At 28.9% G+C, this 12,925-nt stretch overlaps 1 protein-coding gene across 1 annotated transcript; it reads left to right on the top strand.

Moving 5' to 3' along the window:
• Positions 1–5,936: 5,936 nt before the first annotated feature.
• On the top strand, positions 5,937–12,566 carry LOC100575453 (peroxidasin homolog). The gene is made up of 13 exons (XM_008183530.3): positions 5,937–6,261; positions 7,990–8,250; positions 8,773–8,844; positions 8,943–9,086; positions 9,235–9,306; positions 9,408–9,551; positions 9,768–9,839; positions 9,938–10,081; positions 10,161–10,232; positions 10,353–10,531; positions 10,774–10,922; positions 11,441–11,561; positions 12,078–12,566. Exons 2-13 carry the CDS (start codon positions 8,036–8,038, stop codon positions 12,095–12,097), a joined length of 1,404 nt encoding a protein of 467 aa, XP_008181752.1. The 5' UTR covers positions 5,937–6,261; positions 7,990–8,035; the 3' UTR covers positions 12,098–12,566.
• The last annotated feature ends 359 nt before the right edge of the window (positions 12,567–12,925 follow it).

Below are 12,925 nucleotides of genomic sequence, written 5' to 3'. Positions count from 1 at the left end.
AGGAAGAGGTTGAAAAAATAAGAAAGTTTTAATTAGTAAGGCTAATCCGCCATGTGCTGTATTATCTGGATTGTTTGTTTTTATTAGATTAAATCCTGGGATATGGAATTTAGAGTACTTAGTGAAGTGGGTTTCTGTTATCAATGCAATGTCAATACGAATATTGTACAAAACAGATTGGAGCTCATTTATGTGGTTTTTGAGACCATTTGCGTTAAATAGTAAAATTAAGAGGGAATTGTTTGTGATAGAGTTATTCATTTTTTTTATCTAATAAACTGGCGATTACTTTTGTAAGTAGAGAAATTAATGGATTTAAAAGAGTTTTGAATTCACTTAAGAAACTTGTCAACAGAGTATTTATATCAGTGGCTGAGGAGGGTGTGACTGGATCTTGAGGAGGTGGAGTAGGTTTGGAGGATAGGCCGGAAGTTGCATCTGCATAAGTTATTGATTGAGCAGGAAGATGCATGGAGTGGTTTGACGGGTGACTATCTTGTACATTTTTAGATTTAAGATTATAATTTGTTTTTACAGTTAAATGTTTGTTATTATTTATAGTATTTGGGTTCTTACGACGTTGCAGATTTTTGTAGACTGAGCATCCTTTGTAGCTCGCAGGATGATTTTCTTGGCAAAGAGCACATTTGGGGGTTCATCACGTGAATTTGGGCAAGGAGATGAATGATGGTCATTACCACAGCGTACGCAGCGAGTTGAGTACCCACAGTAGGCCTTGGTATGTCCGTAATCCTGGCAGTTCTCACATTGAGAGATTGTTTTGGGTTTGTAAGGTTATTCAACAATAATTTTAGTGTGAAGTAAAGAAGTGAGTTGGAAAATTTCGTTTGAGTGAGTCATTGGTTCTAAGTCAACGAAGAAGAGAGGTAACGGGTTTTTGTTGAGTCTGTGCAGGACTGGTGTTACTTGTCTGACCTCAAATAATCGCAAGACTAGCTCTTCTTTTATTAACTCACAAGGTGTGGTTGGGTGTATATTACGAATTACCACTCAAATTGGTTTATCCTCTTGAAGTTGGTAAGTTTGGAATTCTGCATTTTCTTTTCTCAGAAATTGAACAACCGCTCTATACGACTCAGGATTTGTTGTTTGAATTTTTTGTCGGTCGGCTGTTGATTTGCAGTGGAAATTATCAACACCAATCAGGTCAATCAGTTTTGTGTACACGCCAGGAAAATTGTCCACGCCTTTTATGGAAATAGGGGAGGCATAATATGTTTAATAATTGTATTATCTACAGGTTCTGTAAATTAAGTCTGTGCGTCCTCGGCAGAGGGGTTGGGTGATTGTTCCATTGAACTGAATACTTCGTAGCGATTTCTTGACGAGAATAGTTTTTTGTTGACATGTCGGCTCTCTTGGGGTGACAGCGGTGCATCCGAGGTTGTGTATGAAGAGCTTGAATTTCTTTTTGTCGTTTTAATAGTCTATCCATTTTTTTCAGCGGAATTTGGCAGCGACGTATTTGAGTTGTTGATTATATTCGTTTTATTCGAATTATTATTCTAGATTGTTTTATCTTTGTTTTGATTTGATAGACCGTGTGTTGGAATTATTTTTGTTTTTGATAGTGGTATGCGTAGTAGACATTGTGACGATAGCGATGGGTGATTAAGGTAATTAGACCGTCGGGCAACGGCCTTAGATAAAAACACAGCGCAACTGTAACAGTAGTGTTGTGTAATAATTGTAGAATAAATAGATTATTTGAATTAATATTTTAGTCGTTGGAAGTATACGTTTAAACACTCGGTGAAATTCGGTATGGAAAATAACTAAAGAGAAAAAAACGTTAACGACACATTGACGAGCATAACACATTTATTTTATTAAAAAAAAAAAAAAAAAAAAAAATGATGAACACGTTGGATAGCACTAATTGTACGAGGGACACAGCGATAAGCACATGTGCATCAGACGACGGTCACTACGGAACTAAAAAAACATGACCATCGGTTGTTATCTCGTTAATTTTATATTTCTCAGTAGAGTTCACCTATACCTATTTAATATACAATCTACTATTCTAACCTTTTTGGGATTATTTGTTCATTATTATCAATATTTCTCTCACAAAAAAAAACAAAATCTTAATCTAAAAAATAAAAACACTCTTTTACATACATATAATACAGGGGTAATATAATATATAACTATATATTATTATGTATTCGTATAAAGCTTGTAACTAATATAGCTACACTTTTTATTCATACGTACAACCTTGTACGTACTGGTTTCTTCATAATTGTACCTTCATAATAATAAATGAATAAAAACCCCACTAAATTAAAATTGGTAGGTATTGTGTATTGTATATATAAGATTTCCCTTCTTGAGATAAATACTTATTACTTGGAATATACAGAGTGATCTCTAAGCTTGATCAGTCCAATTTTCTTTAAATAATGGAATTTTAAAGTTCTGTTATTTTTGAATTTCTTAACATACTTAATTATCATATTTTCATATATTTAATAATATTGTTATTCTTTTCAAGGAGTCACTTGAAGAAATGCAACATACGAAGTCAAAAATGGTCTTTTTTGACTTTGTTGTTTGTACCGAGCATCAAAGTATAATTCAAGCATTCATGTAGCTATTTTGTCTACACAATACGCCGTATTACTATTCTATAATATTACTTTATTCCTACAATAAATTTAAGTTAAATTTTCAATATAGGAGTATAGTTGTATTATATGGTTTACATTATGTTATTAGTGGACTAGATGGAACTCCTGCTTTGAATTCTACGGAATGTTATAGCCCCCCCAAAAAAAATACCTGGATCATAGTCACAGCGTCAATGAATGATGTACGTACTTAATAGGCTACAGAAATTTGTATTAATATATACCTACTTTAATTAAGTTGCATACATTAGGTAGGTACACCAATTTTTAATAACATTTCTCGCTTTTACTCTATCAGACTAACCCTTTGTATGCTAATAAATATATATTAGGTGTTTTTATTACAGATTACATTATTGATTATATGTCGTACATTATCCTAACAGAAAAACGTGTAAGTTTTTCGAAATCATTGTCTATTTAAATTAATCGATCTCAATATTATTTCGTCCTGCTTTCTAATGTTAATAATATTATTATACTTGCACTTTATAGAGTAATAATAATTGTTTTAAACCAGAAACAAAATAAAAACCAGACTCTGTGTTTTGACCAGAGCCTAAAAATTATACAATGAGCAGGTACAGAATAATCATCGATCCATTTTTAAACAGTTTTATGATATAATAGTATGTGTGGAAATTGAACGAAAATTATAATTATACGAGATGTTAGTACAAAGGTATTTTGATGACGTAAAATTACTTTTACGTTTTCTTTCCTAACGTTAATAATTGAAATTATAAATATTTAATAAATTATTGAATAATAATAGATTCTGAAAGTAACAAGTACCTACCTAATTAGAATATGAAATATTATTGATTATACTAAATAAAATTGAGGATTCTGTTTCTTTTAAAGAAGAGAAAATAAATTTTTTTTTCGTATATCCATTTGGATATGATGATAATATTATACTATAATAACTGATTCATAAAAAAATATTTTAGATTGATGATGAATATTTTTATACAAATCGATTGTTAAGAGCCTAGAAGTCAACATAACAATAATTTGTATACAAGTTTCACTCCATAATATTAAAGTGTGGGTACTAAGGATTTAATAAGCAGATACAATATCATCTGAAGTCTGAATCTAAAACAGTTTTACTATATAATCATAGATTATTTAATAATTACTTATAAGTTATAAATATATAAATACATTGTCAATTAACACAATAATACGTAATTTTATGATTGTCGTATTACAATTACTATTTAGTTTACAACTATTAATGGTTTACTTCTCGGCTGTAATAATCTTTGAAACTACAGTTCACTGTATCACGATAACATTATGATTTAAATAGGTAAGATCTGAAAAGTTGCACTAAAAGTCTAAGAACCTAATAATAATATATATTATTATGTTTAATATTATATTATAAACTTACTATGAAATATTCATATAACTACAGATAAAAGGTAGAGTAGGTACATGTTATTTAATTGTATAAATAGTAAATACTAAGCTGAGCTCATTATTGCGATACTAACTTATTAACGAAACATGAGCAGGTCCCTTAACAAGGTTGCTAAGGCAATGAATTTATGGATATCAAATATCGGTTGCTAGTTTTTAGGCACTACAACGTTAGACTATAATTTTATAATATTAATTTCATCTTTGTTATCATTTGGTTGTCATGGCAATTGCAACAACAGTCAGAAAATAATATTATATAAACAAGCCAAATACCACTCACTTAGTCATCTCTACTTCTCAAAAACTACAAACCGCGTTCAAACTTGAAATTTGGAATAAACTTTTCAATTGAATTTATCTGAAATATCAGAGATTGATACCAGATTTTTTACTTATATATAACCACTCGGTTATTTTGACTACATGATAAACCCTTTAACCTTTTATTGTATTTGTATATTTGCAATTTAACTATTGCCAAATTGTTTAGGGGGGTCGTTTACCTACTTGCTTATTCCTAATTTTAACTATTCAATATTCATATTTAATGATATTTATGTGTTGTGAATAAACGGATACTATCCGTTACAAATGGTACATTTTGCAAAAAATGAGAAATCGGCTTTGTGGAGTAGTGATAAAAGATGATCAAAACAGAAGTTGCAAATAAAAATTAACAGGTCCTAAATTTCAAAAATTGCAAAAGGTATGAAGTTTTTTCCTAAGTGCGATATTCAGAATGATGTAGGGTACTTATTAAGAACACAATGTATATTTGATTAATGATTATTAATTATTATGCTAGTTGTTTTATAATACAACCATTAATATTAAAACCATAAAATAATAATACTAATAATCAAATATTATTTACCTAATTATTTTGAAGTTAACATAATAGGTATAGTAGAATTATTCCCTTCAGAATCTGAGTTTGTTTATCTCATTCCATATTTTAAGTTAATCCTAATCGAGGTAAACTGTAGGATAAATATTGAAATATTAAAAGAGAAATCACGAAGATGGTTAGGTTTCTTTCTAATAAACTAAATTTAATTCTTTTAACCAATAATTTTTCATTAAATTCTTTAAAACAGACAATTTAATATAATTTTTTGTAAAATTACCAATTTAGTATTTACTCGTATAATTATTAAATAAATAGACATTTTGGATTCAATAAATTGGCTAAAGCACATCATTGATCCTGAAATAACTTTATATAAGCTGTGTGCAGAAATTGCAACTTATCGTTTACAAAAACAAAGTATTGATAAAAACAATCTTTAATACCCAACTCTGAAAAACTTGAAGGGCCACATAGTTTGAAAGTTGAACTATATATAATATAGAATAGGTTTTTAATTAATTCATATTAATATTCCGCACTAAATCCTTATTTCACTTATACCAAATTTTATTTAAAATAAGTTTAGAATTAAACATTCACACTTTTTCAGATTGATATGGATTTTGATAATTTATATGCACAATAAAATCAAAATCTGATACAACAGTTTGATATTTTTAAAAGATAAATTAAAAAATTATCTTAAAAGTAGAACATTCAACTACAATGTAAAACAACAAAATTAGGTTAAAACAATTTTATCAGCTGATCATTTAGGCAAGTTAACTGTATAATAATAACTGCACGAATATACTTATGTATTACATAAATAATACATGTTTATACACATACAAATAATAACAATATAATATAATATCTAACATACTTGTTGCATAAATGCATCATAGTGAATGTAAATTATATATTCGGTGGGGTTTTATCCGCGTAGAACAAAGTACAATGCCGGGCCGTACGCGTTCAGCGTTATGATCGGCATTATTATGACACAAACACAGTACGGTGCTCGAGTTTTGTTGCGTATGTGATTAAGTCGTGGTCACTGCGTAACAATAATTTTTCCGTCTCAAATGAATTTATGTATTCCGCCTTCTTGTGTGGTTTTTCATTTTTGTATTATTTATATTGATTAGTTCGTGCGGTATCGCCGTCCTAAATCCGCGTATTAAGTTCGTGCGGTTTCGCCGTCTTACATACAACATATTCTTCTTCAAAATATCCTCATCACGTCGGTCATCGTCCATCGTCAAAAATTAAACTCACCAGGTCCCTCGTCATACCATAATTCATTGTCACGGTGTCGTGAGTTATTTGTATATTTTATTTATGTCATTATTTACATTTTTGTGTGAAATATTAAGCTCGTGATATCCATATCTTGGTTGATTATTTTTACTTGCCTGATCCTCTTATTCATTACGGCGACCGCAAAGTGTGTCCAACCTTCCGATTATTATTAAAAGGATTGGTACCTTTTACATGATCGTTCGGGCTGGATGAATTAAGTGGATTAGCGCCAGTGAGCAACTTGGTTAGGTATATGAAAATTTTAGTTTTGTGAAAAACATTGCAATTTTGAGCTATGTGTATTAGTATATTTTTTATTATAAATCGCATTGTGGGTATTTATGGCTAAAATGTGATTAATCGATATCTGCTATGTGCACGAACAGAACAAAGTTCACTTAATTGGCCATACAGCTCAATTCCTGAACGTCGTTAAAATATCATTACGCGCGAATAATATTTTCACCATATTAAATAACATAATATATCAACAGCAGATAAAGAATACTCTCACCTGAGTCGTGCTTTGATAAAATTAAATTGGTCTATTTGGAAGGTAGTTATCGTAGTTGTTACCTACTAATTAAGTACATATAGTACATATAACTGTAAGTTTCAATTTATAGAACAATAACTAATATACTATTTATAATAAAATAAATCATCTAAATACATAAGTAGTAACACATAAGGTAACTTTAATAATACCTTGTTATAGAATATCAATGATCTCAAAACAACATATATGTACGAAATTGTTTTGTATTATTTATTATCATTATAATTTATATCAATATATGTAACGAAAATATAATAAAATCTAAATTTAACACATTATATCTTTTAAATTGTATACTTGCAAAATAAACATGAACAATTTATTACTTAATACAGTAGAACTCCGATTATCCGAACGCCAATCAAACGGACGTCCAATTGACCAGACGAAAAAAAAGGTCAGTCTTTTAAGAGGACGTTACACCCGCATGTTTTTTTTTCCGTCTGACAAAAGCGTAACATACCAAATTTACGCTCAGAAATTCAAGTTTTATGCCATTAGTTTAAAAATTAAAGCAAATCGACCTATTATAAAACTGGATGGTAAGAACATTATCTGTGTTTTTTTAGAAGTTTTTTACGATAATTCAACTTTTAAGTGAGTTATAGCGTGGATCATAAATATAAATTAAAAATGGTCATAACTCACTTAAAAACTGAATTATTGTAAAACAACTTCCAACAAAACACAGAGAATTGCGGCAATGGTCAGTTGTTTTCTAATAGTCACACAGTTTAGTCTTTTATTGTTTTAACGAGTGAATTGTCGTGTTACAATGTCACTATATATCTTTTAAAATGCCATATGTCAATCATCCGGATATTTGCTTATCCGGACCAACCTTGACATTAATTAGTCTGGATAATCGGAGTTCTACTGTAATCAAATTTTGACTAAAAAATATAAATTATGTATTGATATATTATAAACATTAATAGATAAGTTGCATAGATTAGGTAGGTACATCAATTTTTAATAACATTCCTCACTTTAACTCTTTAAGGCTAACCCTCTCTATTATAATACCTACAAATTAGGTGTTTTTATTATATGACATATAATATCCAAACAGTAAAAAGTACATGTTATTCGTAATCGTTGTAAATTTAAATTATTACAAAAAAAAAAACTTCACTAAAAACAGGTTCAGTATTGTATATTATTTTCTATTACACGTTATGCAGTGGTAAGTGATATTCTGTAGACTGTGCTTTGGAACAAGCCCAAGCGATGACTCTCCCAATGCATCAAGATGACGCCGCCGCCGCTTTTTTACGGAGGACTATGGTGCTGCTACTTTTGCTGTTGATATTCTCCTTGTCGTCGTTTCCATCGATCACCGCCGAGTGCCCGGACGGATGCACGTGTGAAAAATATAATGTTAAATGCTATAAGCAAAACCTGGACAAGATACCCGACCGCATACCTCCGGATACCAAAGAGCTGTAAGTCGACTATACGAAAGATAATACCAATGTTATAACACCAGCTGTCAAAGATAGTGGTTCACTTAACATTAATATAATCGTTTGAAAAATTTATATATGACAATACGTGTAGTCATACTACCCAGTGCATTTACACCGAATTCTACGAATGTTTTAACTTTTTAACTTTTAAGTCCCAAAATGAACATGAGAGTATTAGGGAAAAATTAAAATTTTTTATAATAACTCGTGGAGGCTTCGATATTAATGAAAACAATAATTTATTATATCGGTATATTACACATGATCGATATCTGTAGGTACCTAAGTACAAAAAAAATGATAATAATATGATAATAATTAAACAAATTGTATTGTATATTCTATGGACTTGAGCTATAATGAAATCAGAGATATCGAATCATTAGCTCATCTGACAGAGTTAGAGACCTTATGAGTTATAATATACCTAATATAAACACTTGAAATGCATAGACATTATTAATTTAATTATAATCCAGAATGTAAACATATTTTCAGATATTTGATCAAAAATAATATAAGTGAAGTGAAAAATGGTGCATTTGCAAACCTTTCGCAGCTTCAGGCATTGTAAGAATATAAATTAACAAATAGCTAGTGATTATATATTTATTTATAAAATATTATAACCTATATATTATCTATATAATAAATTATTTAATCATTAGATTCTTGCATAGAAATAAAATCGAAAACATCGAGACTGGAGCTTTTAATAACTTAACGAGTTTGCAAGAATTAAACTTGGATGACAACAACATTCATAAGCTCGATTTCGAAATGTTTAAGGGACTTACAAAACTGAATACACTGTAAGTACCTATTTAACACATTTTTCATGTGATCGTATCCTACAGTACACACAATATAAAGAATATATATAATATACCAAATATAAACACTTTGAAATTCATAGACATAATTAATTAATTTTAATCCAAAATGTAAACATATTTTCAGATATTTGAGCATCAATAATATAAGTGAAGTGAAAAATGGTGCATTTGCAAATCTTTCGAAGCTTCGGATATTGTAAGATTATAAATAACAAATAGCTAGTGATTATATATTTATATTATATTATTATCTTACCCATATAATATTATCTATATAATTAATTATTTAATTATCAGATTCTTGGGTGAAAATAAAATCGAAAACATCGAGACTGGGGCTTTTAATAACTTAACGAGTTTGAAAATATTATCTTTGGATGACAACAATATTCATAAACTTGGTTCGAAAATGTTTAAGGGACTTACTAAACTGAATAGACTGTAAGTATTAAACACATTTTTCATGTGATCTTATTGTAGGTATAGCCGAGTGAATATGACATTTTATATTTATATAATATATATTGTATAATACTTATACAATACACGTAACATGAATAATATAAGTATATATTATATAATATACCTAATATAAACACATTGAAATGCATCGACATAATTAATTAATTTTAATGCAGAATGTAAACATATTTTCAGATATTTGAGCAAAAATAATATAAGTGAAGTGAAAAATGGTGCATTTGCAAACCTTTCGAAACTTCGGGCATTGTAAGAATATAAATTAACAAATAACTAATGATTATATATTTATTTATAAAATATTATTACCTATATATTATCTATATAATAAATTATTTAATTATTAGATTCTTGCATAGAAATAAAATCGAAAACATCGAGACTGGGGCTTTTAATAACTTGGCGAACTTGAGAGTATTACAATTGGATTACAACAACATTCATAAGCTCGATTTGGAAATGTTTAAGGGACTTACAAAACTGAATAGTCTGTAAGTACCTATTAAACTCATTTTTCATGTGATCGTATTGTATAGCCGAGTGAAAATAACATTTTATATTTTATAATAGGTATTTAGACCACAATATGATAATAAATATTCCACCTGGAACATTCGATTCATTAACGTCGTTGAGTCTTTTGTAAGTCGGCATGAACTGCCTACAATATATAATATTTTATTAATATTATAATAATCGCTATACTTTCATTATCTGAATTATATATTTCTCTAAACAAAACATAAATTCTTTCTAATATAGACAGCTTGACAATAACCCGTTGACGTGCGATTGCAATATTCTGTTGTTTGTAAACGTGCTGAAGAAAAATTACCCCCAGCGTGATGTACTCGGGGATAACGACCCGTCATGTCATTTTCCCGTAGAAATGAGCGAAAAAAAACCATTGAAAGAAATAACCGAAAACGATTTTAATTGCAGTGAGTAATGATTCTAATTAAATAAAAGATATAAAAATATATAACATAATATTATATGCTATAATCTACATAGTATAATATTGTGTACAACAGTGCTTTACCTATATTTATTGTTGTACAGCCGGTTATTAGTGCGTTTTGCCTTAATGGGTACTATTGTTTGACAGATGGTGTCGAGAACGAGTTGTTTTATTTAATAATCTGATGATTTTGACGAGTGTATTATATTGTTGTACATACAGGGTCTCCGGAAATAATCGTGGCACCACAGAACAAGACGGTTTCAGTCGGTGAACAGTTACAACTCTCGTGCAAAGCCGTAGGAGACCCGGAACCTTTTATAACGTGGGCCAGAGACGACATCGAACTAGAACTTGGCCAAAGAGTTCAGGTATGATAATTTTAAGATATACGATATTGATCTATCGGGAAAACCCGGTAAAAAATCAGCTTGTACGCATAATCGTGCACTATTGTTAAAAAATTTTCTGTTAGTTATTTACTTTATATTTATTGCATAAACTAAAACTTTTTAGGAATAATTTTCCCAATAATTTTGCCCCGTTGCAAATATTTTCTATTTGATGCAACTTTACTCCTGCTCCTCAACCTATAAAGAATGTAGGACAAAATCCCACCACCAAATCTCGCTCAAACTGTTTAAGTTAAGAAGAAATTTGATTACTACTAATAATAATTTTTAGATTCTGAGAGTATTCGTATTTTTTTTTGTGAATGTCGTCACATTTTAGGACAGTAAAACTGCTTAGATTTCCTTCAATGTATTATCTTTTCTGAAAAGAAAGTGAATCTAGGTGGTACTTTGAGGGGTCAAAAGTAAAAATACGTTGAAATAAATTGTATATATTGATATGTAAATATTAATCCATAAAAAATGAATTACTGCAGGTATTTCAAAACAATACATTGATTATATCTAAAGTGGAAAGAACGGACAGTGGTAAATATAAGTGCGTGGCGTCCAATTCTCTTGGACGAAAATCTTTCGAGGCGATGGTTAACGTTAACGGTAATATCATGTATATCAACATATAGTCATATATCATTATTTTATCATACGAGTTCTAAATCTCATGTGACTTTAAAATTTTTCGTCAATCACTCTTTGTGTGATACATAAATAAAAATACCCTATAGTTATAACCAGGCGCGGATCTAGAACTATAATTAAGGAATATAGTTTTTTCGATATCTGAACTACAAAAAAAGTTATTTAAGTTTAAAAAACATAAAAATAATGGATTTTGAAAGAATATCAACAATATCAAACAATATCAAAAAATTAAAAATAATATTTCGCAAATTATGTTCTGAACCATAGATATTTTATATCTATATCAATTTAGAATCTTAACTATCACTACAATTTGTAATCATTTTAATTTTTTACGTAATACAACACAATAACTAACCGACACACAAACACACGAGAACGTTGAATGAATAAAAAAATACAAATACATTTTTTACCCACTTAATTTATATTATTTTTTTAAACTACTATATTATGTATAATTTATTTCAGGTTTGGCGGAAAATAGTTGAAATACTATGTTTGGAGTAATACCATGTTTTTATTATTATTATTATTATTATTATTGTATTAGTGAATTGACAATTGTATAATGACATATTGTAAAAAATGTATTATTATTATTTTTGTGACTTGTGTATTGTATATTTCACTATTAATATGCATATTGTAAAATATAATATAAAGTAACCACTGCAGAACTGGCAGAAATTACAATATAATTTATAGTTTATTATTTTACTGTACAATCGACTGTTATTATTTTATACGATCATTTTATAGACACCGTATCATTCATTCCAAACCTGGCAACACTGCGATTATTGCTTCATTAAATTACCTTAAACTTATTATACTTTATTAAATGTAATTTCTTAAATTGTAATTATTACTACTTTTAGTGTATTAGTGTGTTATTAGTCACTTATTACTGTGTTCGCACCTCGTCTACGATAATATATCGGTATTATTTAATTATTACTATGCCGTTTAATGTGTAAAAACAAATATTACAACATAAAGAAAACTACTTATTGAATAAAAAAAAAGAAACTTTGCGATAAAATAAATTCCCCAGAAAAAATTTTGTCTCGACAATTTTCTTAAAAATTTGTGATATCACACCAAAAATCTTTAAGCATGCTTTTTAATACACTTAGTGCTTTCTAGTGCACTAAAATATGTGATATCATAAATAAACTCTAAGTAAATTGAATTAAAATTGTTTTGTCCGGAGTACCGGAGGCTTAAAAATGCCATGTAATTGGCAAATAAATGTATGCCGTATAAGTTGCTCTCGAGTTCCTAAGTTCGGCAAATCATTTATATATATATTATAC

Source organism: Acyrthosiphon pisum, chromosome A2, assembly GCF_005508785.2.
Source record: "Acyrthosiphon pisum isolate AL4f chromosome A2, pea_aphid_22Mar2018_4r6ur, whole genome shotgun sequence".
NCBI lineage: Eukaryota > Metazoa > Arthropoda > Insecta > Hemiptera > Aphididae > Acyrthosiphon > Acyrthosiphon pisum.
The sequence above is the reverse complement of the archived record's forward strand: the minus strand, read 5'-3'. Positions and strand labels throughout refer to the sequence as shown.

What these genes read in the sequence shown, in the direction of transcription:
- LOC100575453 (XM_008183530.3), top strand. Translation starts at nt 8,036, where the DNA reads ATGACTCTCCCAATGCATCAAGATGACGCCGCCGCCGCTTTTTTACGG. An exon ending in TTAACGTCGTTGAGTCTTTT is followed by an intron (nt 10,233 to 10,352) that starts GTAAGTCGGCAT and finishes TTTCTAATATAG; the next exon opens with ACAGCTTGACAATAACCCGT. An exon ending in AACTTGGCCAAAGAGTTCAG is followed by an intron (nt 10,923 to 11,440) that starts GTATGATAATTT and finishes GAATTACTGCAG; the next exon opens with GTATTTCAAAACAATACATT.